Source organism: Oryx dammah, unplaced genomic scaffold (genome assembly GCF_014754425.2).
Source record: "Oryx dammah isolate SB20612 unplaced genomic scaffold, SCBI_Odam_1.1 HiC_scaffold_19, whole genome shotgun sequence".
Lineage (NCBI taxonomy): Eukaryota > Metazoa > Chordata > Mammalia > Artiodactyla > Bovidae > Oryx > Oryx dammah.
In genome coordinates this window covers 21078433-21098672 of record NW_024070203.1, presented here as the reverse complement: position 1 = coordinate 21098672, position 20240 = coordinate 21078433, and the positions used below count along the sequence as shown (strand labels likewise).

Here is a 20240-nt window from a genome sequence, read left to right as displayed (position 1 = left end):
GAAACCACATTGCCTAGCGACCATATCACCATCACCAAAGAGTGTGGTTGTTCCTGGCTGGGTTTAGTTTAGAAACATCCAGTAACGTGTTATCATGTGTCAGCCCTTGTGCTGGGTGCTGGGGATGCAGGGGTGAAGCAGGCAAGGAGCAAGCAGCATATAATTACAGCCTAAAGTGAAATGATATGAGCTATAGAACAGGAAACACGGGAGCTGAGGCCCTGGGGGATACCCCCTCACTAGACATGCTTACGGGATGGAATGAATAACTTTTTAGAAATGTTGGCTGAGTCTGCCATCTTATCTTCAAGAGCAGATGTTAGTGATCTCTCTCTGTAAAGAGTCAGATAATAAATATTTTAGGCTTCACAGCTACAAAGTCCCTGTTACAGCTACTAAACTCTGCTGTTGAAGCAGGAAAGTGGCCACAGACAATAACAGATCAATGGGCATGGCTGTGTACTAATAAAACTTTATTTATAAGACCAGGTAGCAGTGAGATTTGGCCCCACCTTGTCCTCGAGTATTAATGGTCCTTCAGGGCTGTCTGGATCCAGGGATATCCTCTTTCCCCCTTTCCTCCACCTCAGTGTTTAGATCAGGAGAAGGTCCCCAGGCTTAGGAGTGCTTTGATTCCTATAAACTAAGGTCTTGGGCCCTTAATCTTAAGGCTAGCCTTCTATTCAGTTCAGTTTAGTTACTCAGTCATGTCCAACTTTTGTGACCCCATGGACTGCAGCACGCCAGGCTTCCCTGTCCTTCACCAACTCCTGGAGCTTGCTCAAACTCATGTCCATCAAGTCGGTGATGCCATCCAACCATCTCGTCCTCTGTTATCCCCTTCTCCTCCTGCCTTCAATCTTTCCCAGCATCAGGGTCTTTTCCAATGAGTCAGTTCTTTGCATCAGATGGCCAAAGTATTGGAGTTTCAGCTTCAGCATCAGTCCTTCCAATGAATATTCAGGACTGATTTCCTTTAGGAGGGACTGGTTTGATCTTGCAGTCCAAGGGACTCTCAGGATGCTTATATCAGTTGGTCGAGTTAAATAGATTTCATCCATAGTGTAGCCAATCTGCACCGTAGTCCTGCTGAGAAATGCCTTCACTTTGAGGTATGAGTTCTGTAAAACAAATTAGACTGCTTCTCTCTGAATTCTCTGTGTCTCAAATTCAGCATGAAATGGTCACTCTCCAGCATAAGACACATGCCCACGTGTGTCTACGTAGACATTTGTTTATTTGCACCTAAAGTACATATAGAGCTACAAATAATTTTCTTAATCCAGATAGTCACAGAACCTAAATATATGGGTATTCTAGAAAGAATCTCTACTTCTGCAAAAGATTTCAAAAGGGAGAAATGCAGCAGATATTTTTCCCATGTTGGATCTCATTCCATCTGGGATACATTGGGCAGCCTCTGGAGGGAGGCTTAAATACCAGTGTCCGTGGGAAAGCAGGCTTGCATTCCCTCAAAATTCTTTAGCTTTTATACTTTCTGTCTCTGCTCCCTGCTTGAGATGATGCCACGTTCATGAAATGTGGCTGTTTCCTGCAGAGCAAAAGAGCTGACCTTGGGAGTTTTCACGGCCTTAGCATCCACGGTCGGTCCTGAATGCTGGCCTGAGAGCCTGTGATTTGCAATTGAAACAGGAAATCTTGTGAGAAGGAAGGAACTGTGGGGGTGAGAGCAGGCATGATTTGCGATCGAGGCCAGATTATAAAGCAGCACGTATTTCTTTCCATCTCAGGTTTCCACTTTGGGTTATAACTCACATGCCAGTGTGTGAACAACCAAGTTTTCACTCACTCTTTCCTTCTGTTCTCTCTACCTCTTGTCCTTCCTTTTTCTTTCTTTCTTTCACCCCTCCACTCCTTCCCTCCTCCCTTCTATCTTTCCCTCCTTCCTTCCTTCTTTCCTTCCTTCCTTCTTTCCTTCCCTCTCCCCATTCATTCATTCACGTGTTGGTCTCCGGTCATGCCCCAGGCACTGAGCCTGGGGCATTACGGGCATCGTGTTATTTCTTCCTGACATCTCTGTGTCATAGGGACAGCTACTGTTCCTTTCTGGGCGATGGGAAAATCGAGGGTCAAAAGAACTATGAGGTTTTTCTAAAGCGGCTGGTCCCTCACACAAACACAGGTCCGTTCATTGCTTCCTCCTCACCATGTGGACCCTCAGTGGCCTGGAGATCATGAATGCACGTCACACCAGGGGGTCTCAGCCCCGACACCACTGACACCTGGGACTGGATGACTGGATGACCTATTGTCTCTATCACAGGTTGTTTAATAGCATCTCTGGCCTCCATCCTATGAGATACTAGGAGCTCAGACCTCTCCTCGTTCCTTGTGACAGCTCCAGAATATCTCCAGACATTGTCAAATGTTTCCTGGGGTCAAAACCACCTCCAGTTGACCCACTGCATAGTACCAAACTCTTGAGGAATGGCTAAACTTCCGCCTGTCTGTCTGTCTGTCTGCCTCCTCTCCCACATTTATGTTCATCATAAATGTGTTTTTTAAACAGACAGAGCTGCGGACCAAGCTGCAAAGCTTTCTCTCTCCACCGGCCCACAGTGAATTGGAGCAAAGAAAACACACCTGTTGGAAATAAATGAGAGAGACTGCACACACACGTGTACGCACACACAGATACACACACACACACAGAATCTCTTCACCAGTGTTGGTTTCCTCTGGGTGAGGCCCTAACACCTGTGGGAACCAGACACAGGCCGCCTGTCTTAAGCCCCTGAAAATGGCATTTGGCACTGAGCCTGAGCTGGTACTCATCTCACACGCTAGTAAAGTAATGCTCAAAATTCTCCAAGCCAGGCTTCAACAGTATGTGAACTGTGACCTTCCAGATGTTCAAGTTGGATTTAGAAAAGGCAGAGGAACCAAAAATCAAATTACCAACATCTGTTGCCTCATCGAAAAAGCAAGAGAGTTCCAGAAAAACATCTACTTCCGCTTAATTGACTATGCCAAAGCCTTTCACTGTGTGGATCACAGCAAACTCTGGAAAATTCTTGAAGAGATGGGAATACCAGACCACCTGACTTGCCTCTTGAGAACTCTGTATGCAGGTTAGGAAGCAACAGTTAGAACTGGACATGGAACAACAGATTGGTTCCAAATCAAGAAACGAGTACATCAAGACTGTATATTGTCACCCTGCTTATTTAACTTATACGCAGAGTACATCATGAGAAACGCTGGGCTGAATGAATCAAAAGCTGGAATGAAGATTGCCAGGAGATATATCAATAACCTCAGATAAGCAGATGACACCACCCTTATGGCAGAAAGCAAAAAAGAACTAAAGAGCCTCTTGATGAAAGTGAAAGAGGAGAGTGGAAAAGTTTCCTTAAAACTCAACATTCAGAAAACTAAGATCATGGCACCTAGTCCCATCACTTCATGGCAAATAGATGCGGAAATAGTGGAAACAGTTACAGACTATTTTTTGGGGCTCCAAAATCACTGCAGATGGTGACTGCAGCCATGAAATTAAAAGACGCTTGCTCCTGAGAAGAAAAGTTATGACCAACCTAGATAGCGTATTAAAAAGCAGAGACATTACTTTGCCAACAAAGGCCCATCTAGTCAAAGCTATGGTTTTTCCAGTAGTCATGTATGGATGTGAGAGTTGGACTGTGAAGAAAGCTGAACGCTGAAGAATTGATGCTTTTGAACTTTGGTGTTGGGGAAGACTCTTGAGAGTCCCTTGGACTGCAAGGAGATCCAACCAGTCCATCCTAGAGGAAATCAGTCCTGAATATTCATTGGAAGGACTGATGCTGAAGCTGAAACTCCAATACTTTGGCCACCTGATTCGAAGAACTGACTCATCTGAAAAGACCCCGATGCTGGGAAAGATTGAGGGCAGGAGGAGAAGTGGGCAACAGAGGATGAGATGGTTGGATGGCATCACCAACTCCTTGGACATGAGTTTGAGTAAACTTCAGGTGTTGGTGATGGACAGGAAAGCCTGGCTTGCTGCAGTCCATTGTGAAGAGATTGACAAGGGATTGCGAAGAGTCAGACAAGACTGAGTGACTGAACTGAACTAAACTGAGATGATAAAAGTATATTGACTCAATGAATGAATGTGAGGGAATACAGCAGAGGAGATAAGATAAGGCTACAGGGAGGCAGATAAGTGTCTGGAGATTAGCACTGCTGGGAGGGGCGGGAGGCCTATGGAGCACAGGGCAGGGTGGCCGGCAGCACCAGCCTGACCTAAAAGACCAAGTGGGATCCAGACAGGCACAAAAGGGAGGATGAGTGCTGCAGCCCAGGCCTGACCCTTGACCCCGTGTGAACCTCTGGCCCCATGGGCAGAGCTGGGGCTCAGAAAAGTACAGCTTTGAATCTTACCTCATTACCTTGACGTCCTGATAGCTACCCACCCTCAGCCCCTAAAACCACTTCCTCACCAGTGAAATGTACTTACCGGGTCTGCAGTGCCTCAGTGATAATTCTAAAATCCAAGCAGTCTTAAAGTCAGAAAAAAATATTTTTGTAAGTTTTTGGCAAACTCGTTTGGGGTCAAAATCTGACCCAGAGTTGACCAAAGAAATGATATTGGGTATTCATCCCTCTTAGCAGGACCAGCCCATACATTTCCTCCCGGAAATAATTGGCACATCCAATGATGGGGCTCAAGTCCAGACTCCCCTGGAGGATTGGACCTTGTACGGTCTGGGCCCCTCTGTTCTTTTTAAAATCCAAGTAATCCAGAATCGTGATGACATCTGGTCCCAGGGAGCCGAGTCAGGGTTTGTGGGCCTGGGTGATCTCCCCGGAAAGAACTTGAGATGACAACTGAGGGAAGGATTGCTCAGTGCCTGGGGAAGATCAGGTGTCTTTGTTGGGTTTCTTTCTTTTTTTTTTTTTCCACATTAGACACTAACATGACTAGACTTAAGTTATTGGGGCCTGAATGAATAACTAACATTATTTTTAAGTACAGAAAACAGTGTTTGGGCTTTTTGATTTGTTTCTTAAAGCATGTCTAGAATACCCCTGAATAGAGCATGTGTTGTGCTCTCTTCCTTCCCCCGCCCCAGACATCCCTCTGCCCGGCTTTGGGACATCTCCACCTTCAGTGCCCATCGCCACCCACGGCCAGCTGCTGGGCAGGTCGCAGGCCATTCAAGTGGGCACTTCGTGGAAGCCAGTGGACCAGTTCCTGGGAGTTCCGTATGCCGCCCCGCCCCTGGGGGAGAAACGCTTCCGGGCCCCCGAGCACTTGAACTGGACTGGATCCTGGGAAGCCACCAAGCCACGGTAAGGATGGAGTGGAATACATCTTGTGGGGGGGTGGTGTCCAGAGAAGCCTTCTCCCATTCTAAGCCTTCAAAGTGAGAGTTGATAGAATCTGAGCAGTGCACTGGGGATACATTAGCTAAGATGACGTTGAGTGCTCTTTCACATAAACCCCCACTTGTTGGTGACTTAACATTGTCTTGATCCTGCCTCCTTTGGTGATGAAGGGGCTGGTGGGCTCTGCTCCATGCAGTGATGTGGGGACCCAGGCTGGCATGTCTTCCTCAGCACAGATCTTCCAAGGTTCCTTCTAGGAACCTCCCTTGACTTCACATCCAGGAAAGAGAGGCTGTTAGGGCAGGGGAGGTTTCCTTGGGCCACGCCCATGGGCGGGGCACGTTCATCCGGTGCCCCAGCGTGGCAGTGGCCGGAACTCAACCTCCCAGCTACATCTGACCTCAGTGGGGCTGAGAAATAAGCAGAGAAGGAAAAGCATAGGAGCTTATAATACAATTAAAAAATAATAATGTAAAAGGCCTTTTCATTCCCCCAATAGAAATGATATTGAAAGGAGTTTTCAAAAATGGGAGAAAAATGGAATATCCTATTTTCCTTCCTCTGCTTTTCAATTTTGCCCATTCCCTCCCAGGCATGTACCACTGTAGATAGTTGACAGACGGGACACGATTTTGTTATTTTTCTGATGAAAGCATGTTCAGAGTATCTGTGAAAGGAGCACCCGTGCCTGCCTCTCTCACCCCACAGCCTTTCCCTCCACAGCTCTGTCCTGAGGACACAGCCACATTCTCCCTGTCCATCACTGCCCATGGCCAGTTGGTGGGCAGCTCTAGGAGCTCAGGACCAGATAGAGGGATGAGCAGGAGGCTCTGGGATATTCCGGGTGAGCGACAGGAAGACTTAAGCTAGGACAGTGGCAGAATGATGCAGAAAGCCATGGAAGTCACCACTGGGAGACAAAAGAAACAAATAAGCACTAATTAGAGAACTTCACTGGGTTAGGATCCACCCACTTGACAGGTGAGGGAACTGAGGCTTTTAAGTGAAGAGCAGTGAGAGCTCGGTCCATCAGACCCCAGTACTAACCAGGCTTGGACAGGTAACCATCATGCTTGCTTCAGGTGTGTCCCAGATATGCATCTCAGCTCTTATGCCAGGAGATGTTTCGCAGCACACTTGACTCTGTAGTGATGGAGAAAGCAGGTCGAGGCCCTTCATCCCAGCAGGTCTGCACACTGGAGCCTGCAGGGCCCCAGGGCCCAGGTGACACCCGTGTTCTTCTGCTCTATCTGGGCGGGCACCTTGTCCAGGGGACACTCCTTAGGCCCATGATAGAGAGACTGGTGGTCATTCTGCTCCTTCCAGCATTTACTCACCAATCCCATTAACCATTTCCTGAAGCTGCCTAATTGTTGGTGGGCTGCTGGGCCTTCAGGATTGGGCACTGGGTTCTGCTGCTGCTGCTGGGCATGCAGGAGGGCTGCGTGTGTCCCTTTAATTGTTTTTCCTGAAAGTCACATGCCATCCATCTGTATCTGCAGGGCCAGGTGCTGGCAGCCAGGCATCAGGACGCCCACACCTCCCGGGGTCAGCGAAGATTGCCTGTATCTCAACGTGTTTGTCCCGCAGAACATGGTGAGTTTGACCACCCTTGCTATGTTTGCCGTGAAAGCTGCCCTGTTGGAAATCCTCAACCCCAACACTGCCAGCATGGTCTGCCCCGTGCTCTCCTGGCTGGTTCTTGGCTCCCTGAGGCCTGAGGGGCTGAGTGCCAGCCTGGTTCCTCCAGGGCCTCCTCTCATCTCCTGCATGGGAGCATGGTGCATGGTTATCTGGGTTCATTTCTCTAAGAGATATTCATAAAGCGCCAATGATGGGAGGATCTGTTCTCCGTGGGCTGCAGCTATGAACAAAATAAAGTTGCTCTCCTCAAGGGGGCTTTCATTACAGTAGGAGGAACAGAAATAGGCAGTTCAGTTCAGTCACTCAGTCGTGTCTGACTATTTGCGACCCCATGGACTGCAGCATGCCAGGCTTCCCTGTCCATCACCAACTCCCAGAGCGTGCTTAAACTCATGTCCATCGAGTTGGTGATGCCATGCAACCATCTCATCCTCTGTCACCCCCTTCTCCTCCTGCCTTCAGTCTTTCCCAGCATCAGGGTCTTTTCCAGTGAGTTGGCTCTTCACATCAGGGGGCCAAAGTACTGGAGCTTTCGCTTCAGTCCTTCCAGTGAGTATTCACAGTTGACTCTGGTTAGGCCCTGGTTTGAAGCCTGTACCTGCCTACGTGGCATCTAGGATCCTGATGCTGAGTTGAGTTTCCTGTTTAGGGGGAAGAGTCAGAACTCATGAGAGGAAACGGAAGTGATGAGCCTTAGGAAACGTGAGTCGTGTTGGCAGATTCCACAGTTCACGTGATGCACCTCCACTTCCTGGGCCCTGAGCCACCAGCAGCCAGAGGCAGTGCACTTGGGAGATTTGAGCACAGCAAGCTGCTGAGTGGGATTTGGAACAAGGGCACCTAAACATGGAGGCTCCTCTGGGCTGCATCAATAGAAGCATAGAGCCTAGAGTGAGGGAGGTGATGGTGATGCCCAGTGCTGGCCAGATCTTTCTGGGGATGTTGAATTAAGTCCTGGCTCCAAACCAGCCTGCCACTTACCACTGCCTCCCTGGCCTGGAGAAGGCAACTCACATTTTTTGTGCCCCAGTTTCCTGTTTTGAAAAGTAGGGAGAGAAATAGCATCAGCTCACGAGGTTCTTATGAGAATGGAATAGAACAAGTCATAGATACTAATTAATCAATGAACAAGTGATAAGAGAGACACTGGAAATGGCAAAGAGTGGGACAGAGACTACACCTAAAGCCTGGAGTAGACCATCACTCGGGCAGTGTAGGAGCTGGACAGTGTTGAACACACTGGAAAGAGCAGGGGCCAGGGGAGGGACCACCTCTGGAGGTCTGTGCCCGTCATCAGCTGAACACCTCACAGCATCCTTCCTTCTGATCCTCCTGACGCTTTGAAGAGGTATCATTCCCATTGGATAGATGAAAAGCCCAAGGCTCAGAAAGGTCGGGTGACTTGCCTAAGGTCACTCAGCTAGTGAGTTATTACTGTAGATTTGGTCATTCGAGTCCCAGAGTTCACAGCTAGGACCAGTGAGTGGTGACCAGTGAGCATAACTTTTGCCATAATGTGAGCAAGAAGTTGACGACAGTACTTTACAGTTGATCTATAATGTCGTTGGTCTTCATACCGACTCTAGGAGGAAATGATAGGTGTGTTTATTTCTGTCTTCTCCCCCGTTTCCCACTTTAGAGGTGTAGAAACTGAGGCTAGGAGAGGCTTCGTGGCTTACTAAGAAATCACAGCTGGCCTGAGCAGAGGCTTGATCCCCATCTACTGACTTCAAATCCAGGATCCCTTCCCCATCGGGGAGTTTCCAGTCAAAAGTAGCTTTGCCATTTCTCTCTTGGGCTGCTCTGTTGCCCCTGCCTGGCCTTGGGATACGTGTGCTGACACACCCAGAGTGGTGTGTCGGCTTGGTCTGGCACCTACATGGCAAAGGTGTCATTCCCAAGCTCTGGAGGGGGAGGTGGCCGCCTGCAGCCCCCACATTTCTGCACCCCCTGCAGGCCCCAAACGCATCCGTGCTGGTGTTCTTCCACAACGCTGCGGAGGGCACGGGCAGTGGGGACCAGCTGGCAGTGGATGGCTCCTTCCTGGCTGCTGTCGGCAACCTCATCGTGGTCACGGCCAGCTATCGCACGGGCATCTTTGGATTCCTGAGTTCTGGTGAGTTGCTGGGGTTGGTGGGGACCACTGACTCCCTGAGCCGAGTGTGTTCTTTGTGTGCGTTTAGTCCTTTCTTCCTAAAACCTCATCCCCTCCTGGCCCCTGGCCCTCCTCCAGCCCGCTGAGTACAGCCAGTACCTTCGTGAGACGCTCCAGCCATGCTGATGCCTGTAGGTCACAGTTGCCACTGATGGAACTCACCACGTGTCTGAAGCCGTTCCAAGTACCTTAAGTGTTTTGTCTTGTGATATTAATAACTCTGTGTGTGTGCTTGTGCATATTGAGACCCCAGAGGGCTAGACCCTTGCTCAGGCTCACATGGTCAGGAAAAAAGGCAGAGCCAGGATTCGCCACCAGAGTCCACCTGCCCTGGAGATGCTAAGGGGGTGGATATGAGCTCTGGGGCCTTCAGAGAGCCGTTTCCTGGAGCAAGGGCTGCATAGACAATGATTTCCATCATCACCGTCAACTTCTGGCCTGTCTCCTTTGCAGTCACAGATATTATCCCGCAGGTTACACCTTCCACCTTCCCACCAGCCCCCAGGGCAGAATTGAGGCTTGGACCAATTCCAGCATCATCCAGCGATGATGTCTTTTCTTTCACCTCCACCCCAACCCCACTCCACCCAACCCCACCCAACCTCCAGTGGTAGAGCAGTTGTTTGTTAGGCAGCTGTGGTGGAGGGCAGAGCTGGGAATGGGAATTCCTGGTCTGGGAATCCGAAGAGCCAAGTGTTGTCTGTGTGACCTTGGACAAAACCCTCCCTTTCTCCAAGTCTCAGTTTTCTCCTCTGTAAAATAGGAGTAATTTTAACCCAACTTCCAAAGTCACTGTGAGACTCACGCGAGGTGCTATGTGTGAAGGGGCTCCGGAGGCTGTGATGGGCTTTGCGTGTCCTCAAGGACAGCGCTGAGCATCATTTCTGTTCTTTGGGGGTCTCATTTAAGACCTGGAATGTCTTGTGTGATGGATATGGTTGGGTGGGTGGGAGGTAACGTGGCCAGAACCACGGCTTCTCTAGAGCATGGGTGAGCGAGGCAGGCATCCAGTGTGAGCAGAACCCTGGGGCCTTGGGGGATAGGGCTGGGTGGATCATGTGGCTGGAGGCCTTGAGTGTCATAACAAAGACTTTAGGTTTGCACAGCAGACATGAAACAGGCAACAAGTTAAGGCAACATGTGACCAGTGGCGATGAGGGGAGTGTGGCTGATGAACCCATTCCAGGCTTTCCTTCAGGGAGGCAGCAGCGGCTGCTAGAGCACTGGACTCTCCTGCTGGATTTTCTTTCCCCTTTTTGAAAACACCACTGATGTCTCTTAAGTCAGGAGCTCCTTTCACTAAAGAGATGGTGAAACTCAGAAGCCAGCCTGTGGGACCCGCTTGTGTGGGGCTTTCCACAGACCTGGCTGACTTCGGCTCAGAGCTTTTCCAAACAGAAGAGAATGTCCATATGCTACTCGTAGGTGAGGGGGTGGGCTTATGATTTCATGGGCTGTAATCTATGGAGAATTCCATGGGCTTCTGGGAAGGCAGGCCCATTTCTGGCAGCAGTGTTGGGGGAGGCAGAGAACACCCACCCCTTCTCACTCCTGGCTTGCAACACTGCCTGTTCCTCTGCTTAAAGCAACTCCATCAGCAAGAGAGAGAGTGACGCTCACCCAGCGTCCGTGTCTCTACCAGATGTCTTTCCCAGATGACGTCATCCCGGTCTCCGGATACCTCCATGAGGTCGGCACAGTGTGGCCATTTCACAGAGAAAAGCACAGGGCTCAGAGAGGTCAAGGGGCTTTCTGCCTCACTTCTGAGTGTGCATCCTCTGTTGCTCAGTTGTGTCCCCAACTCTGTAGCCCCGTGGACTGTAGCCAACCAGGCTCCTCTGTCCCTGGGATTCTCCAGGCAAGAATACTGGAAGTCTGTTGCCATTTTCTACTCCAGGGGATCTTCCCGACCCGAGGGATTAAATCCACATCTTTAGCATCTACTGCATTGGCAGGTGGATCCTTTACCAACCCCCTTAGGCTCTTGGTGGCTCAGAGGGTAAAGAATATGCCTGGAATGCAGGAGACCCGAGTTCAGTCCCTCCACATCTCATCCATCCCAGGCTGCTCGCCTCTCATGACATTAAGCATCTGAAGGCAAACATCTGGAAGCTTGCTGGCACCTCCCAGGGGCTCCCAAGGGTTAACACCACTTCCTTTTCCCTGGCAGGGCCTCCGTAAGTGAGGGCTCTGCTGCAGCCATGTCCGGGCCCTGCATCTGGCCAGCAGCAGCCCTGGCAGTTACTGAGTCATGCCGAGTTGCCACTTCATGTACTTTATCTCATGTGATGAATGCACACGGCATCTGCTGTTGTAGCTCAGAGTGAAGATAATCCCCAAGAGTGCCAGACTCCAGAGGCACATTAAGAAAGAGATGGGAGAGAGATGGAATCAGAAACTGATGTCAGCTCTGCGGCTGACTAGACAAACTCGTGTTCTCAGAGAGAAAAGCCCCAACTCAACAGTACTTAGAAGGAGCATGGTTCCTGGTGAGGAGCAGGTGGAAAGGAGGTGAAGGGGTCCCCCTGCCTGGAGCTCACAGGCAGGATAGACCCTGCCAGCATAGGGCACAGTGATTACCCTCCTCTCTCTGGCAAAGCAATGCAGTGAGGGGACCTGGGACCAGGGGCCTGCAGGGTCAGAGGAGTGGGTGGGCCATGGCCCTCAGGCCTCCTGGAGGGTGTGGGAGCAGAGGAAGTGTTCTTTGACCTGGGAGCCAGACTGAAGGCCAGGCCCCGTATTGTGCCCATCACCCCATCATCCCAGGAGCACTCAGAGCTTCCCCTTAGAGCCTCCCCTCTGAGGGTCTGCTCCCCTTTTTGACCAGAAGAACAGGCCCAGAGTCCTGCTCCATCACCAGTGCAACTTCTGTTGCTGAAGACAACATAGACCCCACAAAGGGCATCTGTGAGATAATAGCCGGACCTAAACCTGTTTTATTTTATTTAAGAAAAGACAAATAACTTCTAGAGTGCTTTATACCAGGCTCTGCATCATTCTGTTCCTTTTACAAATCTTAACAAATTCAATCATCATAACAACCTGTTGAAGTTGGTACTATTATTATCCCATTTTACAGATGGAGAAAGTCGAGTCACATTAAGTAACTCGTCCAGGGCCCTGCTGAGCTTGTAGGGGATGGAGTAAGACCAGTGCCTGACTGGTCTGGCTCCATAACCCACCTGCAAAGCCCATGGACCAGTGCCTGACTGGTCTGGCTCCATAACCCACTTGCAAAGCCCATGCACCATGATCCCTTTTATTGATAGCCATCAACAAGACCTGGGGGAGGAACTGCTGTGAGCCTAGCTGAGGAGCTTTAGAAAGATAACTGAATAAATCAAATGACCAAGCGAGAGTCATTTAGACCATGAGGGAACAACTGCATGCTTGCTGATGTGTTTTGACCAGAGAGTGGGGAGAACAGAGCTGGAGGATTAGATCAGGGTGGGGTGAGGCAGTTGGAGAGGTGCATGATCACGTTGTCCAGAGATCTTCCCCTCACATCCTGGACTCCCTCCTGGACTGTACATGCCTGGCCAGCAGAGAGCAGCCCTGTCCAGTTTCATGCCCCCAGCAGCACTGCTTGCTGCATATTTGTGGCGGGGCTGAGCCAGGTGAGACCAGAGCTCAGCCCTGAAGATGAAGAGAATGGAGCTCAGCCAAGACCAGACTGTAGGGTGATGAGCACAGGCGATGAGCAGACCCCGAGGTCTAGACTAGGATGGGTGTTGGAAAATGAAGGGAATGCAGACTGCTCAAATGGGCTGAAGTTAATCTTGCTGCTACTGTTTGGTCGCTTCAGTTTTGTCCGACTTTTTGAGATACCCCCACCCCCCCATGGACTTGTAGCCCACCAGCCTCCTCTGTCCATAGAATTTTCCAGGCAAGAATACTGGAGTGTGTTGCCAGACCCTCCTCCAGGGAATCTTCTCAACCCAGGGATCGAACCCCGGTCTCCTGCATTGCAAGCAGATTCTTTACCAGCTGAGCCACCAGGGAAGCCTGAAGTTAATCTTAGAGGGGAGAAGAAGCCAGGAAGAAGTTAGACTTTGTGTGCAGAAGGAGTTATGAAGGCTTCTGAGCAGAGAGGCTTCCATAAAAAGAGTACCTAAAATTTTTAATGAAAATAACAGAGTGCCTTGCACACCGTAGATTTATTTATTTATTTTTTTTGGACAAATGTTTGCTGAATTGGATTGAATGTTAGGACAAAAAGTACTGAGTGTGTGTTAGATTTAAGTGCCGATTCTATCTAAAATTTGCTTCTAGGGAGCTTCCCTGGCAGCCCAGTGGTTAAGACTTTGCCTTCCAGTTCAGGGAGTGTGGGTTCCTTCCCTGATCAGGAAGCTAAGATCCCGCATGCCCTGTGGCCAGAAAACCAAAACATAAAACAGAAACAACATTGTAACAAATTCAATAAAGACTTTGGTCCCACATTAAAAATAAAATCTGAAAGAAAATTTACTTCTTGCAACTAAACAAACTCTTTCAAGTCTCAGGTTCCACTGGGGAGTAAAAGGGTTGAGCTAGACCATCTCAAATCAGCTAGTTGGCTGCTCCCTGTGCCTGTCCTGGAGGCTGTCTGCCCCGAGGGCTTGTCTGTCTTGCTCTCTGCACTACTTAGCACGGTGTTGGCATAAAGTGAAGCCCAGTTCAGATTTGCTTCCTGAAAGCACCCTCATCTGTGACTTCTAGGGGTCTGTAGACCCCAGAATGTCAGCCTTGTCAATGGGAAGCTGGTACATGGGGCCTGGGAGTCAGGGACAGTGCCCTCCCTGCTTCTACATCATCACTGGAAATGCAGGCCGTGGGCGTCACCTCCCAGACTAGGTCTTGTTCAGCCGCTGCCCAGCCTTCCTGCCCTCCCTGAGACCTTGGAAACAAACAGAATGTGTCTGCAATCCAGAAGAGCCCACAGAGAAGGGTGCCAATGGCTTCATTAAACCCAGAACATGAAATGCGTTTGAAGAAATCCTGAGCATCTCCCCAGCTGGAGGAGTAATTCGAACCATCATGTCCACCGAGCTGGTGTTCTCGTCAGCTCTTTGTGAACACCAGGCTGGGGAATCAGCGTGCAAGGTCTTGCTGCTTTTCTATCTGGGGAAATGGGTTTTTGTTGATAGTTTCTCATTTGATGCTGAATCGTGTTTATCATAAGTGTAGTCATTTCATTCACTTAACATTTTGTAAGGACCGACTGTGTGCCACTGCTTTTAGTGGAGGGCAGAGTCTAGCAGGGGAGCCCATGCTGACAAGTACTCTGAAAGGGGACCCTTACTTCCCCCGAGGCTGCCTGTGAGTCGGAGGATGACTGGGTCAGAGGTCGGAGCTCAGCAGGTCAAGGGCAGAGGGAGGGGTCTGGGTGGAGGAAGTCACATGTGCCGAGCCCAGGTTGGGGGAGGGGAGGGCTGCTGTGTTTGAGCATCTGCTGGGGAGCCTGGGTGGCTGCTGCACAGGACAGGGGAGAGACAAAGGGAGATGGGCCCCGAGAGAAGGATGACCAGGTCCGGGGGGGCTTGGACTGCACGAGAAGAATTGAAATGGCGCCCTAAGGACCATGAGATGAGATGGGAGACTTTACGTAGGATGGGGCAGTGGGTGTGTGTGGACATCGATGTCTGTGTGTGTGTACATTGGTGTTTTTGTGTGTGTGTGTACCTTGGTGTGTGTACACTAGTATATGTGTGTACACTGGTGTGTGTGTGTAAACACTGGTGTCTGTGTACATTGGGGTGTGTGTGTATACATTGTGTGTGTGTGTGTGTGTGCATTGGGGGTGTGTGTGTGTGTCTCAGAGAGAGAATCAAAATTACAATTTAGAAGATCACTCTGGATGCACACGAAGAATTCAGGGGCAGGAGGAGTGTGCTGATACAGGAGGCCAGAGAACAGCTCTAGGAGAGACAGGGCAGAGATCAGTGCGGGAGCACTCACTGCACCAGGGGAGGAGGGAAGAGAGGATGTAGCTGAAAGAGGAGTCCAGGAAGACCCACAAGCTTGTGCAGGACAGGAGTGGGTGGGTTTGAGGGAGAAGGCAAGAAACTTAGGAGAAGCTTCTGATGGGGCACTCAAGAGACTTAGAATCGATTCCCTTTGGGATTGAATGGACCTGAGGTGCCTGTGAGACAGCCTCCTGGAGGCACACAAGGGACCTGGGTCTTGAGAGTGCTGTGGGCAGTGATGTCATCCTGAGAGTCAGCCACATGTAGGCGGTGGTTGAAGCAAAGGGTCTGCCAGAGAAGAAGGGTGTGAGCCTCTGTTCAGACCAGGACTGGCCTGGTACTTCAGGGTACTTAGTGGTATAGACTAAGGAGGGTCCACTCAATTCAGAAGATGGCCATGGGGCCTGGGCATAGAGTGTCTCAAATGCCAAGGAGAAGAATGTTCTGGCTGTATGTTTTTCTGTGTCTGAATCATTCCATTTTTTAAAAGTGCTGAGCTCTCAGTAAATATTTCCTGGGGACTTCCCTGGTGGTCCACTGGTTAAAACTTCACCTTCCAATGCAGGAAGTGTAGGTTCAATCCCTTGTCAGGGAGCTAGCATGCCTTACAGCCAAGAAGTCAAAATATACAACAGAAGCGATATTGTAAAAAATTCAATAAAGACTTTAAACATAGTCCTCATCCAAAAAAAAAAAAAACTAAAAATAAAATACAAAATATTTCCTGAATTATATGAAAAAAAAGATCAGCTCTACTGAGTGCTGCTGAAGGTCATGGAAGGTGGTGGGAAGGGGTGAGACTGATGGCTCAGGCTGGCCTGGCCTTCATCATGGGGAAGAGACACGGAGAGTCAGGGGCAGTCAGGGAGGATCTGGGGCAGTAAGCTCAGCTCCTTTTCTCTGGATGTGCCAAGCAGGGGCTCTGAACATGCGCTGCCTCTCATCTGAGCAGTCACCCCTTCTAGGAGGGACGTGGGGGGACGTGGAGGGACGTGTCCACAGTCTCCTAGTTGGCAAAGGCTGATGGGAGAATCCCAGCTGGATGGGCCTGATTCTGGAGCCCAGGCTCTCCCACCATATTGAGAAACCACAATCCTGACCTGGGTGGATGGGAGTCTAGGTCCCCCACAGGTGCCACGTGCCTGATCAGCTGCATCCAGGGTGCACGATCACAGAGGGTTAAAGGCTTTCCTCTTTCTTAAGGGTCCAGCGAGCTGAGCGGCAACTGGGGGCTGCTGGACCAGGTGGTGGCTCTGACCTGGGTGCAGACCCACATCCGAGCATTTGGTGGAGACCCTCGGCGCGTGACCCTGGCAGCAGACCGTGGCGGAGCCGACGTGGCCAGCATCCACCTTGTAAACACCAGGGCCGCCAACTCCAGACTCTTCCGGAGAGCTGTGCTGATGGTGAGCTGCCCACTCTGTCTTCAGTCTTGCTGAAGATGGTCCTTCCTTCCCATACCTGACTTTGATTGCTTGGATTTCCTTTTTCCTTTGTTCTGAATTGGTGTCCTGCCCATGGCCATCTTTCTATGCATACATGAGCCAGGATGTTACTGGCTACTCATAGCTACTCGTAGCTTAAGTACTAATCATGTAGACAGGGTAGTGTTAATGATAATGATGATAATGGTGATGAAGGTGGTGAAAATGATGATGGTGATATGACAATGATAGGGATGGAATAACTATGATGGAGGAAACCACCTGTTGACCACAGAATAAGCCCTGTTGGGTGTTCTGATTAGCTTCTAATTTTATTGAATGTCCAACTTGTGCCAGGTACTATGCTCATTGCTGGAAGTGCCTTACTACATGATCTGTGCCCTAGTTTTCAGGAAGCTTGTAGGTTACTTGAGAGAGAGGGAACAGACACTTAAAGCAGCTGTTTAAAAGAGAGTCTTATGGCAGCTCAGAGAGAAGCCCCACACCAAGCTCAGGGAGCAGGGAGTGCCCTGGGAGAGGGACTGTGCATGCTGATGCTGCAGGCTGTGCTGGCACGCAACCAGAGTCCTGGCATCAAGGGCTCCTCACTGGGATCTGCCCATCATGCAGTGCGGCTGGAGGGCAGGGTCTGCCTGGACCGTGGAGTGGAGGCTGGGAGGCAGAGAGCAGCCAGACTGCACTGAACACCTTGGGTTTTATCCTGGGTGCATGTGAGCCGTTGACAGCTTTTGTTTGTTTGCTGGTTTGGTTTCCCATCTTAACCATTACTAAGCGTACCATTCACTGGCATTAGGTACATTCACAACGTTGTGCAACCATCAGTGTTAATCATCAGCAGCACCTTTTCATCATTCCAAAAAGAGACTCTGCACCTATTAAGCACTATCTCCCCCCTCTCCTTTCCTCCCAGCCCCTGGTAACATCTGTTCTACTTTCTGTCTTCTGTGAATCTGCCCACTCTAACACGAATTTATCTCATGTTAGTGGAATCCTATGAGATATGTCCTTTTGTAACCGGCTTGTTGCACGTCCTCAGGGTTCATCCGTTTTGTAGCATGCATCAGAATTTCATTTATTTTTAAGGCCGAGTGATATTGCATTGTGTGTGTACACCATGCTTTGTTGGCCCATTCATCTGTGGACTGACATCTGAGTTGCTTTCCCCTTTTGGCTACTGGCAGTAGTGGTACTGTGAACACTCTTACCATCGACGGGCCAGACTTCTAGAGCTTGGTGGAGGCGTGTAAGGGGGTGGCGCTGGAGGAAAAGAGAGCAGTGAGGAGACTGTTAAGTGACTCAGAGGAAAGAGCAATGGAGAATCGTCAGGGCCAGTGACATGACCACCTGGCGATTCTAAGGCCATCAAACCACACCCAGCTCTGTCCAGCCTTCCTGGGGTCCAAACCCATGACCACAAAGAGGGTAGAGAAGTGTCAGTTCAGAGCGCACAGTTGAGGCCGGATGGGCGTCGTCTCCGCCCTGAGAGGCAGCAGCGCCTCCTGCCGCTTTCTCTATCTCCGGCAGCCACAGAGCCTTCTAGAATTCACTAAGAAGTCTGTGCTCTATTCAGCCTCCTCCAGGTGCTCTCCTCTGCCCGAAGTGCTTTTCTCCCATCGTTCTCTTTCCCGACCTACTCGTCTTTCAGGGACTCCTTCCAGACTTTCCAGCCTCGGGTCGGACCCCCTTCCTGTGGCCGCTGCCACCTGTAAATCTCATCCAGCCTTTCTCCCTCTTCCCCACCAGCGCAGAATTACTCTTCCTGCCACGTGTGTCTCTCCCACAGACTGACAACTCCAGGACAGCAGTGCCCGCAGGGGCCAGCAGTGCCTGGCTCTCCATAGAGCCTGGGGCACGCAACACCGCTGCGTTACGGTTGATGCTCCGTGACTGACACACAGCCAGTGAAGAAGTTGGCTCACACACCTGGGTAGGGGAGCCGTGGTGTGTGTCCTGGGACCCACAGACCGGCCCGCTTCCCTTCCTCCTGCCTCTCTTCTGTGTTTCGTGTCCTTCGCTTCGGGTGGTCTTCAGTCTGTCCCTGCGTATGGGATCCGTCCGAGTGGCAGGAGCCCTGAGCACAAACATCCTGCAGTTTCTGGGATTGAAAGCAGACCTTCCTGGCTTTGAGTTGATCCCAGAGGGACTCCCCCAGGGCCCTCTCAGAAACCAGATGCTCGAGGGACCCAGAGGACACCAAAAATGCCTTCCAGTAGGCCCAGAAGGCAGAATTTTCCTTTCAAAAGTTCTGGAGGGTTTAGATGTTTGGGGAATTTCAAGAACGAATCTGTTTTAACAAATGGTAGTGTATTTAAAAATAAATCCTCCTTCTGTTTTAGTCATTTAGAGACAGCTTTTACAACTGTTCCCCGCAGTCTTTGGGATGCATGTGAAATTATTTGGAACTGAGAGAACTAAAATACTTCAATATATTAGCAGTTCCTTCAACGTGTTCTCTACCAACAGATGTTTGGAGGAATGAAAGTGAGGTGGTGATATATTCTTGGATAAAATCTTCAGTCTTTCTGCAAATCTTGGGGCCAGAACTATTGAAATTTGAACGAGACAGACTCCTGTGATAATTAATAGCTTAAATGTGTGGGGCCATAAATCCATTTCAATACATGATCTCATAGGTTCCTGAAATTGATTTGCAAGGGACATTTATTTTGTTTCTAATCTAGACATGAGAAAGCCAAGGCTCAGAGATGTTTAGTGATCTGCTAAAGAACACACAGTCAAGAAGGCACTGCCTTAGGGGCTGGAACCTGTGAAGCTGAATCCTGTGTTCTTCCACACTATGAGAATGTCTCTCCAAGAGCCTGGGATGTGTTCAGGGTCTCAATGTGTCAGAGACAGAGCCTAGAATCAGACAAGCTTGCATTAAGATGCTGGCCTTGGGTGAAACCCTTTACTTTACCTGCTTCGTGGATAAAATGGGTGTGATTAATTCTGTCTCCCGAAGGTTCGAGGAGTCACGATATAGGGTTTGCAAAGTGTGCTACACCCTGTGGGAACTTAAGAAACCCAGTTCCCCATGTCCAATGCCAAGCAAAGGCAATTCCAGACAAAAGCAGGTCGGGAGGTGGGAGATTTCACCTACCCCCGTGGGAGGTTGAAGAAGGAAGGGGAGGCCGTGTTGCAAGCCTGAATTCTGTGGCACTGACTCCTTGACCAGTTTTAAGAGAAGGTAGAAGAGGTCGTGTCCTCCACACTATGATTTACAGGACTTAGAAAAAGTTTCCATGGCTTTCCTACAACATTGCCCCAATTCTACATTCCTCAGAGTGAGCTCCAGGCCCCAAGAATTGGCCTCACGCTAAATTTTCCTCTCTCCTTTCCCACACAAACCCTGCAGTCCAGGCTCACCAGCTCCACCACCATTCCTAGAAAATGCCATGCCTTCCTCTAGATCTTTTCCACGCTGATCTGTGGTCAGCACGTCCTGTTTTCCACCTGGAAACTCACTCCACCTTTAGGGCTAAGCTGGATGGGACCTCGAAGCCTTTCTCCATCTCTAAAACAGAAAGAATCTCACTGTGGTGAAGAGACTTCTGCTTGGTGACTTTTAGGAATTCTGATTTGTTTTACTTGCTTGTCATGTTTTCTAGCACAGCTTATTCCATTTCTATTATGACTGCAGGCTTGACTGGGTACAGGATTTATCTCCTTCAGTTCAGTTCAGTTCAGTTCAGTTCAGTCGCTCAGTCGTGTCCGACT

The 20240-nt window shown here is 49.9% G+C and overlaps 1 protein-coding gene across 1 annotated transcript in view; it reads left to right on the top strand.

Annotated features, from left to right (window-relative positions):
* Positions 1-20240, top strand: part of TG (thyroglobulin) — a 231788-nt gene that overhangs the window by 114703 nt on the left and 96845 nt on the right. Inside the window, exons 38-41 of the mRNA XM_040262090.1 lie at positions 5079-5298; positions 6837-6930; positions 8935-9094; positions 16282-16484. Coding sequence (XP_040118024.1) covers positions 5079-5298; positions 6837-6930; positions 8935-9094; positions 16282-16484 — 677 coding nt within the window. The remainder of the gene's footprint in view (positions 1-5078; positions 5299-6836; positions 6931-8934; positions 9095-16281; positions 16485-20240) is intronic.